Source organism: Leuresthes tenuis, unplaced genomic scaffold, assembly GCF_036924035.1.
Source record: "Leuresthes tenuis unplaced genomic scaffold, fLeuTen1.0.hap1 SCAF_10, whole genome shotgun sequence".
In the NCBI taxonomy this organism is placed as follows: Eukaryota; Metazoa; Chordata; class Actinopteri; order Atheriniformes; family Atherinopsidae; genus Leuresthes; species Leuresthes tenuis.
In genome coordinates this window covers 10,308,308-10,327,115 of record NW_027325364.1, presented here as the reverse complement: position 1 = coordinate 10,327,115, position 18,808 = coordinate 10,308,308, and the positions used below count along the sequence as shown (strand labels likewise).

The 18,808-nt window shown below is 39.9% G+C and overlaps 2 protein-coding genes across 4 annotated transcripts in view; both read right to left on the bottom strand.

Annotated features, from left to right (window-relative positions):
• Window positions 1–14,369, bottom strand: part of bcam (basal cell adhesion molecule (Lutheran blood group)) — an 85,698-nt gene extending 71,329 nt beyond the window's left edge. Inside the window, exon 1 of the mRNA XM_072393917.1 lies at window positions 14,351–14,369. The gene's annotated coding sequence lies outside the window, so the exon portion shown is untranslated. The remainder of the gene's footprint in view (window positions 1–14,350) is intronic.
• The window catches only part of cadm4 (cell adhesion molecule 4), a 156,445-nt gene continuing 143,686 nt past the window's right edge, over window positions 6,050–18,808 (bottom strand). Inside the window, exons 7-10 of one of the 3 annotated variants that reach the window (XM_072393921.1) lie at window positions 13,996–14,046; window positions 13,731–13,853; window positions 9,260–9,388; window positions 6,050–8,019 (exon numbers count right to left, since the gene is read on the bottom strand). In XM_072393921.1, the coding sequence (XP_072250022.1) occupies window positions 7,910–8,019; window positions 9,260–9,388; window positions 13,731–13,853; window positions 13,996–14,046 (413 nt within the window). In that variant the 3' untranslated portion in view covers window positions 6,050–7,909. The remainder of the gene's footprint in view (window positions 8,020–9,259; window positions 9,389–13,730; window positions 13,854–13,995; window positions 14,047–18,808) is intronic. The other 2 variants (XM_072393922.1, XM_072393923.1) reach the window with 2 other exon arrangements.

Below are 18,808 nucleotides of genomic sequence, written 5' to 3'. Positions count from 1 at the left end.
TTTGAGTGAGAGGTAAAAAGGAGAGAAAGAGATCCTGGAGGGAAATAATAAAAAAAATAAATAACCAAGTCATAGAGAAGATACATCAGAGCTTTGTATAATATATATATCTGTCTCATCACAGGGCTTCAGCACAGGTAATTCTATTTTTTTCTTGTGATTTAATTCTCTGTCATATTACATCCAGGCACCTATACTTTTCGAATCTTTCCAACTGGCTGTTACTATGCTGACAGGTTTGACCCCATAATTTCAAAGAGACTGATTGATTTATGAAGGCAATTAATTATAATCAGTATCTTGCCAACAATTTGAATTGAAAACTCACACAAGGTGGATTAATTACTTCAGTAAATCAATTTTGCTGTGGCCCTTCAAGTAGAGACATAGGAGACAACTGTGTAAAGTGATTATGAAGTGGTATGTAGGGATTATTTTAACCATTCATGATAATCGTGGAAGTGATGACTAACACCAAATGTTTAAAAAAAGGTCAAACTAATTGCATATATTGGACAGGTGCCATATTGAGGTGGAAAATCTTCTACTTCAGTACTCATCCACTTTGCTTTATGTGAGACTATTGTTTGAAAATGCACTAAAATTAGCTGTCAATCACTTTTGAATGCATTTGCTTAAAATGACTCATTAGGGGAGTGTGGACTGGTGTGAGTGTCTGGGTCTATTTGTATCTGACACATGGTGGGCCACTGTGAGACAAGAGGCAAAACAAAGCCAGAAAAAGAAAAAAAATAGGAGAGAGAAGAGAATGTTAACAGTGTGTTGCCACCCAACCTGGTGCTTGTTGTTCAGTGTTTGCATGGTGCTCACATCCACGGTGGAAAACTTCTGTCAAGTCTGGTCTGGCCTGACCTTTTCACTCTCCAGGCACGTTTCTAGCTTTCCAATACCTATCAAAATATCTATTCTCCCATTGCCCGTTTCTCTGCCCCTAGCACAAACTTGCATCACATTCTCAGTCCCTCTGTGTTTTCGCCCAGTCTTGCTAAATCTTTTCAGCACTCTGACCTACACTCCTATGCTTAGCCTTAAATATTTCCTCAGCTCTTTGTCCCTTCTTACTCATTCTTATTTTTTGTATTTTTTGTTGTTGCATATTCGACTATTCTTTTGATAATGCTAGTGTGTGCTGCAGGGTCAGTCTAAGTGAAAGAGTGTTGTGGGAACACAGAGTACCACTGACAAGTCGGAATGAATAAGAGTGTATTTGCGTAGGCGTTGAAATCTCTTTTTTTACTTTAATTTTTGCTTCTTCACCTCCTCACTATCAATTAATTTATTATTTTCTTTTTTATCTCCCTTTTTTTCCTGTTAGATATGGAATTTGTGTGGCTGTATGCCTTGTTCCAGTGCACATTATCTGCAGCTGTGATAGTAGTCAGTGTGAGATTGTGCATGGTGGTCATCGGCAACAACACCGTGACTGATGTCCAAGCAGGAACTCAGGGTGCCAGTCCCCAACCCAGGAGCGTCTCGTGCTGTCTTCGGCTGTGCCTTGGCTGGATGGGAGCTGTTGGAGGTGCAGTGGGAGTCCCTGTAACTGTACTGCTCACCCTGCAAACACCTCAGTGTTTATACACCTGCATTACCATTGTGTGTTGCCCTTTGCTGATCAGGCAATTTACCATGTTCCTGTTCATGCTACTTACACTGGACGCCCACCTACAACATCATTTGGCAGACAGGTGAGTCTAAAGAAGGTATTCAGTCAGTTTAAGCAGGAGAAGAGTCAATGTCTTCACTGTGAGTGGAAAAGTGTCAAACAACGAAATGAACAGAAATCAGATGTCTTACATAAAATAGTATTTTTAAAGTGAAATAAAACTTCAGTACTTGAAGACTCTACTGTACTTGAGTGCGAAAGGGTGAATATGTGGGAATCAGAAGTCAAACAACGCTCTCAGGCATGCTTTCAGGAATAAAGACAGAAAATCAATATTAGAAAAAAAGAGAGAAAAAACATGTCAAGAGGCAGCATTGTATGGAATACTGTTATTTCAGAATTTTTTGTGGTCAGTGCACCTGCTTTTATCACAAACTGCTAATATTTAAGAGACCATTGGAGAATACAGTACAGTCGTTTAGCAAATTGTGATACAGTCACAAAACACAATCTACTGAAACATATTCTTTTGCACAAAACGTTCAATAATTACACAAACTATCTCACAACTATATAAGTTAACTTTAACAGGCTTAGGCACCTGCCACTTGGAACATTTTTGACTTAAAATATTACTGAACAAAGGTTAGGGGGGAAAAACTACCGCTTTGATGGCTTGAAAGAGACCCTCTTCCAAATGCGATCTTCAGATTATTAGAAATATCAGTCCCCATCCAGCTGAAAAATGAGTTCAGCTGTTACAGTCAGTTAAGCAGTTGGTTGATGTAAATAACGTTTCATTGCTCTTAACACAGATCTAATCTGCTCATGTTTTGCAAATATTACAGCTGTGCCGATTTATTCCAGACATCAGTTTTAGACTAAAAAGGCCTGTTCATGACTCAGACAAGTGTTAAGGCAGTCTCTCTGTAGTAATAGTACAGCCACACAAGTGTTAATTTATCTATCTCAAAGAACTAGAGAACAGTCTCAACATTAACTCTAAATATATCAACATCAATGTTTCTTTGGATGGCAGATATTCTTCAGTGGTGACGCGTCAGCGAGCTCTGTGTGTGGTCCTGCTGTGCTGGGTTGGTTCTGTTCTCTGCTCCTTTGCCCAGTTCATAGGCTCAGATATCCTCAACACCTGGAGGAGTAGTGGGACTGGTCCGGGCACAGCTGGCCATGAGTTGGGCAGCAACTGGACAACCTCTTTATCCCATCTTCTCCCTTCCTCACCCCCGAAGTACCAATATGACCGCAAGGTGATTGGGGAGTACCTTCCATATGGAGGCTTCTTGTCAAAGTTCTATGTGGAGGACATGCGCAACTTCACCTATGCTGAGATTCACAGCAACCACTGGGGCGTATGCACCACTGATAATGTTATCTCTCTGCAGTTCCTAGTCTACGTACATGGAATTACAGTATTCATCCTGCCCTTGCTTTTGTTACTGGCCATTTATTTCGACCTGCTCTGCATGAAGCCAAGAAACACACCTTTAAGTCAAGCAGACCCTCAAAAACATGACTCCTGCCTGGTTCGTTTTCTTACCCTCTCCCTCTCTCTTTTAGTTCTGCTTTGCTTACCACTTTTTATCATCCATACTCTTTTGCTTTTCTCCCCTAATATCCATCTCCCTGCCTGGGCCCATGAGGTTGCCTTGTTCCTCTTCCAGTTGTACAGCATTGTGCCACATATCCTCTTCACCCCTCCCAGAAGACAAATGGGGCAGCAACGAGCATCTTTCCCTTTTGCTGTTCCCAACCTCCAATCTGCAGTAGTCCATTCCAGAGGAAAATCTGTCCGCATGGCACTACGTGAGGCAGTGCAGGCAGCTCCTTGGTCTTCGGCCAAACAGTCCCTGAAAGCCAAAGTGTGCCCAGAGGTCTGAACCTTTTCTAGATCTGCACTGTTTTCAATATAAACGTTTTCCATAAACTCAGAACTGCTAAATAATCCTTCAATAAACTTCCCCCTTATGTTTTGTGTGCATACAAAATAGCCACTGTCTGAAACAAATAACTTGTGGACTGGATAAATATAGAATTACTTCTGTTTGTTTGAGGCTTTTTAACTAATCATCTGCATCATGCACTTGCCCATTATGAATTACTTGCATGTGAAAAGGCCAGTTAATTATCAGGTCCCATGCCAAATGTCAGTGAGAAAATGAAGTCTCCAGATGATACCTGCTATCCTGATCACAAATGTCTGTTTGCTTTTCCTGCGGGTCTTATTCTAAGCTTGTTTTTAATCTCTGCTAAGCCAGCCACCAGTAATGTAGATCTATGTGTGACAGCATTTAATTAAACATTCACTAATAACATAGTGATCCAGGGAGAATTGCGGTATTGCGGGGAAAACATACTTAACCTGGTTATGACAATATTCATGGTTGTTTTGCTTTTACTTGTAACACAACACTCACTTGTAATAAAAAGAGTATTGCTTACATTGATAGGATTGTTCATTGTTTACCATGTTGGTGTTAAGAAATAAGTGATGGATAAAAAAAGAATAAATCCTTCTTCTTCTGTATAGAACATGTCAACCTGACATTTCTCGTCTTTTCTCTCTTGCCATAGAGAAATACATTTCTCTCTTTGCCTCATTCTTACATGGCTGAAAAACACACGTACTTTGGTCTGTTTTCAGTCACTACACAAAGCCCTGACTGGAACATATTATTGATAGAGCAATCTCGTAAAGGGGTAGAGAGGGAAAAAAAGACTTCCCCTGCCTCCCTGGTACAGTTGCCCATTCGATTGTTCTGTCTGCCTGAAAGCTCTCTGCTTCCTGATTATGCTACACATAGACACACTCAGCCACCTCAATCAATGCCTCATGCTCCACCACCATTCTGTACACACCTCTTTGCTATGCTGGGGTCACACTGCCAAGACCAAAGAACAGAAGCTGCCTTTAAAAATGGATTAAAAGTGTCTAATACACCATGTTGCAACCAGGAAAATGAAGATTTTGGGTTTGGATGGACTCTGATATTTACTGTAACTCATACAAATAAAATGCAGCATCATAAATGGGTCATAACTGGGAAATTCTCTGATGTGAATCCGTTCCAGGGCATTAATCTGTAAAACTGGCATCCGAGAGAAGCAATGTGAGTTTTTCATAGACTTCTCGCTGTCATTATTGTTCAGATTATGGTACATTCAGTGTTTGTCATAAACTCTGGGAAGAAGGTAACTGACTGTTGTCTGGCGTGTCCCCGTCTCATTTGCTTGTCCCGTTGTTTTTTTTTTTTTTTTTTCTTTGTGTTCTTTGATTAGATAAACACTTTCTATGATCACTGTGGTGGTCTAACTGTCATCAGGACAAGAACTAAATTGAATCATTAATATGCCCAGACTCGCTTAGCAGAAACAAACAGAAACAAAAATCTTTTTGACAGAATAATTGGTGAGAGAAGAAGTAGGTAAAATGACCTACAAATAGACAGGCAGGCTGGGAATCACACTGGGGTGTTTATTCTTAAAAGCATATAAGCCCAAGTAATACAATTTACATCCGAAACAGTCGGCTATCAAGCTGCTTCAGTCTGATTTCAACATGATTACAATTAGTCATTTTAGACTGACAGGTAACCTAAACACTTTATTTATTTTTTATCTGCAAGAAGAGGCAGAAAAAGGCAACCAAAGACAAAATACTGAGTGTTTTCAATCCCACAGAAAAACAAAGTGACAACACATTCGTTTGAAGGGCAAACACATGTTTTGAAGACATTTAAAGGAACAATCGTTCATGGTTATTACTCACAGACCTATAGCAGGAGTGTTTGATAGCAGGAGGTATCGTTGCTACCTTTGCGCCGTCATAAACTGAAGATATGTCTAGTTTCGACTGAATTGTTTGCTGTCCGGAGTGTCAACTCATGGTAGTAACGCCTGGCAAGTCCATTACTTTGATTGCCGTTTGACAATCTGTCTTTATGACAGGCGATCGCAGAGCTTCAGCATCGATGGAAGAGAAACACATCGATCTATCACCCTGTGACCTCCAGCGGCTTTCAAATCTAGCCTTGCACACAGATGGACATGTTGAGTGCTCCTCGACAGAATCGGGTATTGATTGCATGGAAGTTAATGGCAGAGTCATATTTTTCTGTGTGCATCTGACTCAACCCTCCTGTCACCCTTTCTTCCCCACTATCTGTTCTTGTGATTCATTAGCTCGGGCACGGAACCCTCTGCTTTGTTTATTCTGAATGAGCAGCCAGTTATAGCTGACTCTATTGCCTTGATCTTTATCTTCCCACCTATAATTTCACTATTCCCCATTGATCTAATCATACACTCCATCTCCGGTTCTCTTTTCACAAGATTTTCAAATACAGCACCTCCTGATTAAACAGTAAACACATCCAAAAAAAACCCCAAAACAGTCTGATACCCAAGTTTATTTTTGTATTCTTTTTTATTTTGTCGTGCTTTTAATCTTTCCCCTATAAAGAAATAGTTAGCTATATATCAACAGTGACACATGGACTCTAAAATAAACAAGAGTGAAAGACAGGAGAAGAGACGACTAGGCACAGGAGACAAAGAGAGAGAAATACTGGGAAAGAGAGGAAAGGTAAGAGGAAAAGAGTGAAAAATGACAGCAATTTCTCTACAGTAGAACCAAAAACAAACCATGGGAAGTGTACAGCTCTTTAACATTTACAATTATAATAATAACAACGGCAATAATAACAGTAACAACAATCATAATTGTTGAAATAATAACAATAATTATTTTAAAAAATCCATAAGACCTCTGGTTTCTCAATAAGACAAATGAAATTTTTTTATTATTTTTCTTTATTTTCTTTAAAGACCACTGGACAGTAGTTTGTTCGGCTTTGCACCTCTATAGTCTAATATTCTGTGTTAGTATAGTTGCTTCATAATGCATTTCAATAGTAAACAGTTTTCTTATTTCTTAAAAGTTTAATTTACTCATGTCATTGTTCTTTTTTATACAAACAAAGAATTCAGAGATATGTATACTTGTCAACATGTTTTCTGTACGTATGAGTGTGTATATGTAGCTGCATATGTGTGGTAGCATTCAGAAAAATATCCATCCATTTTGTTCTCTCATTCATGCCTTCTGCTATCGCTCCTCTTGCCCTTTATATTAGGACTTTTAAACCTTTTTATCCTCTTAATGACATTCTAAAATAATTAAGCTGCTCTTTAATGCCTTAGCAAGTCATATTCCTTTCTTCTTCCTTAGGAACGCAGCCCAACACTAATCCTTTCATTATTAGGAGCTAACAAAGGAGGAGCGATAGAGGGGGGCAGACAGAGAGAAAGAGAGATATAAGAGAGAGAGGAGGGGATGGTAACAGGTGTAGAGAGAGGACGGAGCATGTTGAGATTTAAATTAGGAGAACAGAGGACCACCTCTCCTTCACTATTTTAGCTACAGGGGAAAAACAACACTTGAAGCAGATTTTCTTTTAAAACTGATTTGCAGGCCTCCAATATGGGAATGCAAACAGGACTGTTTGCTTGTCCATGAAGTGTAGATAGTTCCTGGGACACTGGTTTCACACACTGCAGTGTTGTTAGGGAAATATATGTGAGTTGTCAATTATGGACAAGATACTTTGGCAAACAGAAAAAAAGTCTGTAATTTAACATCAAGTAATTGATAGTTTGTGGTTAACTTTCCTCCCCCCCACCCCCCCACCCCCTCCTCACACAGTGCTCCTACTGTCATCTTCAGTTAAAGATTGAGCTTAGTAAAATGGATTCTTCTATTCTCCAGGCAGGGAATTATAGCAGTCATCTGCCTCTAATTCCCCTTCCACTTTGCCGGCTGCACAGGCATAGTGCTGCTTTTCATTGTGTTGCCCTCTTTCCACTCGATCAAAATAATTATGGCATCATTTCATTTTTGTCTACATTCACTTCGCCCTGTCCCCACTCTCACACTCCCTCTACTTTCCCCAGTGTCTTCGACTTACAGTATATGGCACAGTCGTTAATGTCTGGCGGGTCTAGAGGCTCTCTGTCTCTCAGTCTGTCTCTTGGGTTATGCGAGTGTGCGTGGAGGATATGGAGTGGAATGGATCAGGATGCACTGGATGTGTGCATTATCTGTATACAGTCGCTTTCAGAAGGCTGCCTGTTATGGCGCATTGTATAGAAGTGTTTCTGTGTGTTTGCATGTGTGTGTATACTGTATACAAGGTGGGGAGAAGGGGAAAGAAGGGGAAGGGGAAAGGGTATGAGGTCAGAAGAGGAAGGTTTAGGGATAGAAGAGGGCTACAGTAGGTATTCCTTCTTGCCCTGGCTGGCGTCGTTCCCGTTGAGGAAGGCCTCCTGCACCTCGCCATGTTCATCCAACCCACTGGCCTCATGGGTAAGATAGGAACCTGAATGAAAAGAGTCAGAAAGAAAGCAGAGAATAGAGAGAGAAGGAGAGAGAGACAACAAGAGAGAGATTGTAGGGGGAAGGTTAGGTGGCAAAGCGTCATGATCACTGCAGCGCTATGCAGCATTGTCAAACCAATCAGCGCTAATATTATTGTGTTCCATACCTATGACTGATTAATCCATTAGTTAACTGATTGTTAGGTCAATACCAGGCAAGAATAGGCTCTCGTGTTCGGTATGAGCCTTCCAGCAGAAATTAGATGTGACGGATGGATGCATGAATAGAAGTGATAAAAGAGGAGAAGTAAAGAAGAAGGGAGAATTGAAGATAACAGAGAGTAAAAGAGGGAGGAAAAGGGAGGGAGGAGAAATTGGCAGAAAAGGGTGAAGGTAATGTTAGGTACGAGAGAACAATGCCACCTTTGCATCATCCAGAAAGCCCATCAAACTCATTTTCACAGCCCAGGGGTCCATTTGATTAATGAGTCTGAGTAGTACAGGTTACAGAGAGCAAGAACTGCTAAAGTCCTTTTCCTGTTGGAGTGTTCCTTCAGTCCAGGGGTGAGTGACACACTCATTCTCTTTACCAGAGAGGGTGACTGGCATGCTGACAGTCACGATGGAACAAAGACAAAAGCCCTAATGGCCCTGTCTCAACATTGATTGGCTGTAATGGTCCTGTCTCTTTGCTGATTGGCGGTCAAGCCATACTGAATGTTGACAGACAGCTTGTCTAGCCATAGGGCAGGATACCCTGGTTGCAGCCTGCAACACTATTCTCAGATAATTTATTGGCAGCTGTAGTGCATAGTGTAAGGCTGCCAATAAGGGAACATTAAAAAGATACGGAATGGAGGGAGGCTGGTTTTTAGCCTTGATACACTAACATATAGTCATAAAACATTGGATCCACACCTACATTTCCCACCCCACCCTTTCTCCTCCACTCTGCTAGCCAAGACCATCTATCATGGACAGTGCCTTGCCAGAGAGACACTTCCTATTGAGCGTGCTCTCTGCTGACAATTTTACACCTTAGTATAAAAGATCATTTGCAAAGAATCTGAGTGTAAGTGTCTTTGAATTAGTTTTTCACTTCAAATTACACCAGAAAGTGTAGAAATGAGAATCCACGCCTTTGGCAAAAATGATAAAATACATCGATTGGCAATCTACCGCTTGTGAAAGAACATTTTGTGTTACTTGGTGTGTGCATCTGAGAGTACTTCTGTGCATTACCTTTCTGCCGGACGGAACACCAGATGGTGACAATGAGGACACAGATGACGGTGAAAACCAGCAGGGCCAGAACGCCACCTATCACTGCATAAGGTACTGCACTGTGAGTCTCTACCACTGCACCAGGATCTGAGAAAGAACATGTGAGACAAATAGTGTGTGTAAGAAGTGTGGGACATATAAAGGGAAATATGGAGATAAAGCAAGAGAGAACTGCAGGCAAAGAAATCAAGACAAAGAAATAGATGGATCAAAAATGAAAGCAGGGGAGATAAAGTGAAGACAAAGAAAGCACATTAAAACACCAGAATGGGAGACGGGATGGGGAGCAAGATGTGAGAAAAGAGAATTCGATATCTTTCACCCAACTTGCATTATCACCTTTCATCACTCCACACACACACTGAACAGATTGTGAGACAGTCTGAATGGGTGAGAAAAAGGTGGATATATGAGGGGAGTGAATAAAGAAATAAGGATGTCAGCCTGTACAAAGACACTCCATTCAAGCACCTGTCAAAAGGCAATGCATTTTGAATGAGAGAAACTTTGAGAGTGTTTACACCCTGTGTACCTTCAAAATACACTTCATCACAAAAACAAGTATGGAGAGATAAAGAGCTGGAAAAAGGTGAGTCAAATTCTGTGACAATATCTACATTAAATTGTACTTATGGTAAGGAGTCATTCATCCCAAACCACACTCTGTAATAACTGTATACTCTGCTTTAAAGGGCAAAACAGGGGGGGTAATAAAATGAATAAAAAGAGATTTAAATGTGGTCAATCCATTATAGACCTGCACAAATCTATACTGAAAAAGTGCCCTTACGAATAAGTACAAAGAAAAATGATGAGCATTAGTAGCCCCGCACTGGCCTGTTGATTTCCCACTAATCATTTTACACTTATAATTTTTTTGAAACTTTTTGTAAGGTTTAGGCAACATAAGTAATTCTTGAGGTTTAGATGTTCACTAAGGTGACTGTCCATTGCCCTGAAATGTTCATCTAACTTAAATATCAGTTTCATTTCATTTAGCTCTTTTGGTTTTCAGTCACCGTTTGGTTAGGATAAGGAAACAGCACTACTTTTTTCGGCAAATGTGTTTAGGAACTAGAGCTGAACCTTTCACACACCAGAACATCCATTTTCACACATCGACTGCAGGTTAGCTGCAATTATTTGTGTTGCTCTTTGCTTAAAATTGATGGATGATGACTCCTGAAAAAAACTCCTAGAGGGTGAAGGGAATAACTTGGTAATGTATCAAAATGGTATTGCCATATGATGGCAGTTAACAATGCACATTTAATGGGTTATAAAGATAAATCATTTTGATGAGAGAAAACTCAAAAGGATATTCTTGAGCGTGACTGTTAGTTCCAAAGTCAGAGCTTGTGTTCAGGCACAGTTATTGTATGCATATGTACAATTCCAACAACTACTGGCTGGCAACAACAAAAGCAGCATACATGAAGACCAATAAAAAGAAACAGTTGCTCAAGTATGAATGACAGAAACGTGTGTTTAAAAATAGATGTGTTTTGATTCAGGATGCAGAGAGCATCTGAGTTGCTGACAATAACAAAAGCTTTTTGACGGGGCATTGTTGTGTAAGAGCTTATAAGCCAAATAGAAGGCAAGGACCTGGAGTCATTGATGCAACTCTTGGACCTTGATGGGACAGAATTAAAACATGAATCATTAATATACTGCAAAGAGACAATGAGATCAGGGGAAAAAGCAACAGTGATGGAGGAGAAAGAAGAGCAGGGATTCACAGCTGAAGAAAAGACAGCTCATTCTTGTATATGTACTTCCTGGACACTTACCAAGCACTGTGACAAACTGTTTAAAACCGTGTATTGACATAATGACATAATTATCAAAATGAATGCATCTGCATGAAACATTGGCTGAAGTAATATTTCACAGGGGAAGAAAAAGAAAGCACTAAAATGGTCTATCTTTCTCTTATACATAGCCCAAAGCGCCGTAGGAAATGATTGACAGCATTAAAGATTGTGTTGTTTCTCTGAGAACCCCCATGGATGAGGCATCAATATCGACTAAACATCTACCAAAGTGTTAAAGCTCCAGCTTGTTCTTAGACTCTTTAAGGCAACTCCTCACATACCCAGCAGGTGAACAACCTCTACCTGCCACATGTGATGGCACAGGCAATAGAGGAACAAGAGGAATACTCATGCTCCTTTTGCCTCATCCCTCCTTTTAAATAACAGAGGAGACAGAGACTTTGAAGGTGTGGAAAGAGGAGATCACAGTGAGCATATATTTGTGAGTGCATATATGAGATAAATAGATTCTGTAAATAAAAAGAGAGGGAAAATAGCAAAAGAGAATGTGCACTTACACACATACGCATACAGGGTAGCTAAACAACTTTTCTCATGCCTGCAGTGTAGCACTCTTCTGGGAGAATAATCAGGCAACCACCTGGATCTCCGATCTTTCATTCTGTCTCTCTGTATCCTTATATGTGTGTATTTATGTGTGTGTATACACATATAACTCTGTTTCTGTAGCACCATCTGAACCCCCCAGAGGCCATTGTCAGTCCTTAAGCTCTTCACGCAGATTCATTAGCAGTACCCGCCAAGCACCAGGAAACCTAGACCACTCACACTCAAACACACACACAAATATACACACTCACATATACAAGTGCTGACTGGGCGATGCGTTCGTTGGGGTGCATCAAACATCCAGTGATAAGAAATGAAAGGAGGGTTGCACATAGTGCATACCCAAGTGTCTGCAGGCACAAATACTCATGTAGATGCAGGGCAAAGGAAGGCTGCTGCAGAAAAAGGATGTGAGCATGTGGGAGGAGGGCACCTGAGAACCACCAATTGAGTGGGGAAGATGAAGACACCTGAGGAAAGCAGGAAAGGAATGAACAGAGAGGTGGCGGGTAGGGAGGCTATGACCTGCAAGTGTTGGGTCACAAAAACGATGAGGGAGTGGGCCAAGGCAAAGACAGCATCAGCACATCCTCTTCTTCTTTTCTTTTCTTTTCTTTTCGTTAATTTTCTTTTAATGCCAGTTTGGCAGCAGTTGTTACAGTGGGCATTATGCATATTTCATATGGGAAGAGATCAGATAGTTGGACAAAATGTACATGTCTCCATTATCAGTGATAGTTTTAAATACTAAAATGATGTTACAAAAATCCTGCTTTACAAAGATTAATGAATGCTAAAAAGAGTTGGTTCAATTGAAACTATTTTCATTCCTTCCTGTCTAGAAGCAGTAACATCAATATTCTGTCCTCACACATGGCTTATTAAATGTAACAGCACACAGGATACACCATGCTTTCAGTTAATCAAACATTTTATTTCTAAATTCAAAGCACAGAGGCAATAGGGTTACACTTCAAATCATTTTCTGTATAATAATTTAATTAAATGCTCTATGATTAACCAATTATTATTTTTTTAATTATATGGAATATAAATAGCACTGAGATAAAATCAAAATAGGATAATATAAGTGCTCAAACTGATCACTTTCATAGCAAGTTTCTTGAAAATATATGCTCATTTTGAAATTGATGCATGTCACAGTGGAAACGTGTTTACAACTTTGTTGCAACACATTTTTGCTTGATATAGGATTCAGGTTTTACATCAGGTTGAGGGTCCCTTTTATCATCTTTCTTTAGTTTCATCATGCACCAAATATTGTTGACAGTTCTGGACTGCAACGTAGGATAATTTTGCACCTGAACTCTTTAATTACAGATTTGCTGCCGGTATGACAAGAATGTGGTTTGCTGTTATCTTGCTGAAATAAGCAAGGCTCTCCCTGAAGAAAAGAACATGCCATCTGGATGGTAGCATATGCTGCTTCAAAACCTCCATATAATGTAAGGCGTGAATGTTGCGTTCACAGATGTGCAAGTCACTAACTCTTTAAGGACTAATGCACTTTATGGTTGCTGGCTTTTGAACAGCTTGCTGATTTCAAGCCAAGTGGTCCTTCTCTTCTTATGGAGAATGTGGCCTATACAGTTTTCCAAAATAATTTATAGATTTGACTTATGTAGTATGCTTATGTTATGGGATGTTTCACCAGATGTTTTTTCCAAACTTTACGCAACTCTTGTTGTATGTTGCCGATAGAAAACAAATTCAAAATGAACATATATTGCTCATATAGTCACTGTTTCAATATTTTTGTTCTATTTTTTCATTTGAAATAAGGTTTTAAATGGTTTAAAAAAACATCACATATTGTTCTTATCATTTTACAGTGCATTCATTTTTGAACAGGATTGTAGCCCATTAAAAAACAGCATTATAATTGTGAGAATAAAACTTTAATCTCATTTTCTGGGTAACAAAAAGAGGGGTAACCCACTCATGATCCTCTTCTTGCAGGTCATAGCTTAACACTCTACCTCGGAGGTTGCAGAAGCAGAATGAAAAGGCGTGTGTGTTACCTTCAGGGTCCGAGGCGAATATGGGTGACAGGAGGGTTGGGGTGGCATTATGGGAGATGATTGGTTGGGTAGTAGGGGTGGAAGTAGGTGTAGGAGGGACCATGGTAGTGACTGACACATTATCTATAGACAGACAGGGGATGGGATGACACAGACGTACACACACTCTATTATCTACAGCATGCAGGGAGATTCAAACACAGACGTTGCAGGGTTTTATAGTAATGTTAACACAGCATATAAAACATGACACATGCTTTATTACCAATGGATATTAATTGCATTAATGGATGCTCTTCTGTCTCTGCAGAGGAATCTGAAAGGAAGTTCAACTCAGCTGAGTTTTGAGAGGGAGCCAATGCACAAGCTTGCTGAAATACTTTTACTTTTTTTATATTTTTAAAGTGATCAGCAATTAGGGCTTATGTCATTGCATCACTTAGTTCACATATTCTCCAAAAATGATCCAGCCTGTCACTGGCTGTTGTCACTGGTTGATGCTGAGTACGTGTTGAAGACATTGCTGCTTTATGTCTGATTGTTGGACGGCTTTATTTCTGATGGATACGGCGGTTACTTACAGACAACAACACAAACTTCCACACATTCATTTACAGTACATCTTACACACACACCCGTCATTGTCAGTCTTGTGTCTATTGTCTTTATTTGTCCTGTCCTTCTGTGTTCTACTGTCAGTGATTCTAGTCCTCTCTGACTAAATTAAGGTTTTTTTTTAATCAATAAAGCTTGTTAGATTAGATGGTCAAAGAGGGCTGGTGAAGGACACACTCACCATCACTTGCACCTATACACAAGAAAAATATAAGAAAAAATGTTTCTTGCTAGAGCTATGCACCAACCACTGATGTATAGATGGATAGTGGGGAAAAAAAGTTCACATATCTCCAATTATTCTTCCAAAAATCACTATTTTTTTATAGTGATTTTTTAAAATTCCATTAAAAATTGAATAGATTTTTACTCTGTACAGATAAACGATGTGCCTCTGGCAGACCTTTCTCCCAGCTGAGTGAGTTAAATAGCATGTTTAACATGGCGAAGAAAAACAACAACAAAAAAAACCTTAAAACAGGAGCTAATGAGAACTTACCCGGTCGACTGACATTCATATACAAGGCAACTGGAATATATTTGGTGACATTCTGTATCACTACAAAATGTTCTATGTTACAACAGTAGGAAATACAGTTTGTGACAGATGCATTCCCAGTGGAACAGTGCCATGCAGGAAATGTCTCATTCAATGCTGAACAATAGCTGGGATCTTGACACATTCTCCAAATCAATGGCAAAAACGCAATGGTGTGTAGAGTGGTGGAAAGAGACAAGTTCATATTGCTGTTAAAGAGAAAAGTAATGGCTGACAAGAACTAAGAGAGAGATGGAGATTTGGGGGTGAATGTGTGTGTGTGTGTGTGCGCATCAGCACTTTAAGAGTGAAAAGTGCCACTTCATCAAACAATCTTGAAGAAGCTGCAGCATGCAATGTGGACAAAGTCTGGAGTGCACACACACACACATACAGAGACACTCGCCCTTACTCACATAGCTCGTTTTGAAACACAGAAACACCTATACACTTCCTCTGAGTACCTGTGCTTACATGTAAATGCATAATTGCCAATGCACACATTCACATACACACATGCACGCTGCCCTTTCTGCTCAGGAGTAATTTATTAGTAAGTATTCCACTGTCTCTTCTCCCCCTTTTTCCCACTGGCCCTGAGATCATCAATCTCTTTTTGCACTCCTCTTATGTCAGCACTATATTCTCCCCTCTTTTTTTTGTTTTTTTCTTTCTTCAAGGCCAGTCTTCTTGACTCTGAAAGAAACATACATAATTCATTTTGTGTGAAAGACAAAGGGTGAAGAAAAACTAAAAGGGACAACGGACCAAATGGAGATAATTAGAAATTACCCAATTGAATGAATCCTTTATGAGTTCATACTCTATATGCTGCATGTTTATGTGTGTGCATGCGCCTGTCATTTCAGCCTTAGGGCTGAAGATTAATAGCTGAGGTCGCTACTCTAATTAACTGGATAATGATTCATTTCCTACCTAAAATTGTTTTTTTTTTATCACTTTTTCCAATGTTCTCATATCTTTTTCCCCGAATCTCCAACTTTTCTTTTTTCCTTCTTTATCAACCAAACTCTAGTCCTTCATTTGCACCCCACGCCTTCACTAGCCTTCATTCGGCTGTCTCAGCTGGTTCTCTAGTTTCTTTCTTCTCTGACTGCGTTCCTTCACTGCAACTCTTCAACTTAATTAAGGAAAATGCCATACAGCTCTCGTTCTCTTGGCCGATAGCGTCCTTTCTTCCACATCATATTGTTATTCATTAACACTGTACACCTGCCAATCAGGCACACAGCCCATGTTATTTCGAGGGATGGATGAGGGGACACTTGCAATAATGATGTTTCTGCTTGTATCTCATTCTTGCAGCGGTGTGCATGAGGTTACTCCATCACCATTTTGGGTTCTTTCATGTTCAGCTGTCCTTATTCTATAGGCTTTGCCCAAAGCAGTGTGCTGAATGTTAGACACTGGTTAAAGGTCCACTTCTGACACCATGACAGCCACCAGTATTTGGCTGAGGAGACATTCAAAATTTACTCAGATGTCAGATGCATCATCCTGCATGGAGAAACACAGCACTGAGGACAAAATTGACACAGAGTTATCTCAGACTGGCTCTCTCTGCCTCTAATTTCCAACCTTACATTACACTTTTGCACTCATTCTGCGCTCTTTTAAAACTCTCACTTCATTAAAAAGGAAGCCTGTGTTTCTTTTTCCAATCACCCTGAGGGCTCATTACAACAGTCAAGGAGACAGTCTAATCCCTGGTCACCTAATATTCTTCTCTGTCTCACTACCTATCCTGTGACAATTATGTCACATCTTTTTGTTTTCAATAAATCTATGAATAAAATGATTTGTCTATCTTTTCTCCCCTTTGTTCACTTCTTTCTCTTTCACTGATATTATGCATCCACACATGTACCATATGTAGGTCTACATCTACATTTAAAACCAGAAATTCTTATCTATCTCAGCCTTACTCTCCTCAAGTATTTCTCTCTCTATCTCCAGCACTCTGCAGTTCCATCCTAATGGGTTTTATTGGCTAGGCGATTCATCTGAGTGCAGCAGCTCTTTTCAATTACATAAGTGAGCCCTCTGGGTTTTAACCAGACAATCAGCAACATTCTCCTCCTGGTCACATGCACGCACACATTTGTGTATACACATGAAAAACCCAATTTCTACTTGACAAAGGTGGCAAAAAGATGGAACAGCCAGCAGAAGCCTGAGCTTTTTTGGATTCTGCATATACTTGCTGTCTGTGTGTGTGTGTGTATATGCTCTGTGATCTCTTTCCCACAGCCCAGGCTCCCTGGAGTCTCCAATCTCTAACCTGTTCTCCTTCACCAGTATGAAGTTTGTCTCCCTTCATAAAGTCACTATGCCTGGGGCACCTGCAACAAATCAGTAGAGACTTTTGCCTGAATTTATGCTCTGTGTACAAACCCTGATGGTGAATAACCCTAACAGAGAGAAGGTGGACATAAAAAGGAACCTGTCATTAAAAAAAAAAAAAAATTCTGCTGATTCATCCCACACCTTCCAGCGATCCCTCTTTGTTCACACTTCCTCTCCCAGTGCACTCTGGGATTCCCTCTGGAAAAGCTTGGAGCCAACTAAACTGACATTTCGTTTATCTGACAAGCTGTGGCACTGAATTTTAACCCTCATTCGACCTCCACTGTCCTTCCTCTCCTCTCCTCCTTCCCATCCCTTTATCACACCCTTCCTCTCTCTCCCCATGTTCACTCTTCCCCAACTGTTCACTCCTTCACACTTGCTCATTTCTGTGCAAGCTTCAAGTAAAGAATCTGAAGTGTAGACGGACCTAGAATAGGGAGCAAACAAGTGGCAAGGTGAGAAACGGTGGTGTTTGAGAAGCAAGGAGTAGAAGAGGAAAAGGACAGGAGGTGCAAAATAGATGAGAATAGTAGGCAGAGCATAAGGACAGATATTGAGAAAAAACATATGGAGAGCTTGGAAAAAGGCTATGAAGGAGAGAGAATGACAGATTAGAGGAGGAAGGCAGTGGTAAGACAAAGACAGAAACAGAAAATAACCTCACAGAGAGTGGCACAAAAAGATGAGTGACTTTGTTTTTTTTCTGTCAAAACAGTCACCAGGAATAAGTGAAGATCTTTGTGGAAAAAAAAATAGATATTCACCATTTTAGAAAAAGGCGAAAACAGCATGACACCTAACAATGTGGTTGTTGGAATGAAAAAGAAAGACACACATACACACTGGGTACGTGTCTGAGTTATGAATCATGTTAACATATTTTGCAGCGTGGAATCTTATTTATTTTCCATAAGGACTTATGAGCTTCATTTAATTTTCAGAAGCATGTCACCAACATCTTATAAATCATCCACGGGGGATTTTTTTGTACTGGCAGAGATGTATAGCTTAAACTGTACTTCATAGTTAAAAGACAATCTTATCACTGGAAACAGTCTTGCCTGAAAGTGAAAGGGGGGAGGGGTTACATTTGACATTTTTCATGAAAGAATTAACTGCATGTTTGTCTGATTATCAGTTGTGGGATTCATAAAAATCAAGACATGTTACGTTTTTTTAGGTGAGTACACCACCTCACCTAAACTTATGTTTTTTTAGATAAGGTTTAAACTGAAACAACTAAGTGAGTACACAGTTTTTAAAGTACAGCAAAGCTGCACTGATACAAGGCTACAGCAAAAGGATTTTAAGAGGATGATTGCTGGAAATGTGCAGTGCAGAACAGAGGGGCTGGAGCCAGGCTTATATAGGTTATTGTGGAATAAAAGCTACATTGAGAGTAAAAGAGCAGAAATCCACATGAGAGAGAGAAAGAAAAAGGAAAAAATACATAATCATTAAATGCTAATTGGAGTAAAGCATGAAACACGTTTAAAAATAATTAAATGAGGAAAAAAGGTGCACAGAAATAAAGAAATGATGATGACTGCGAAAA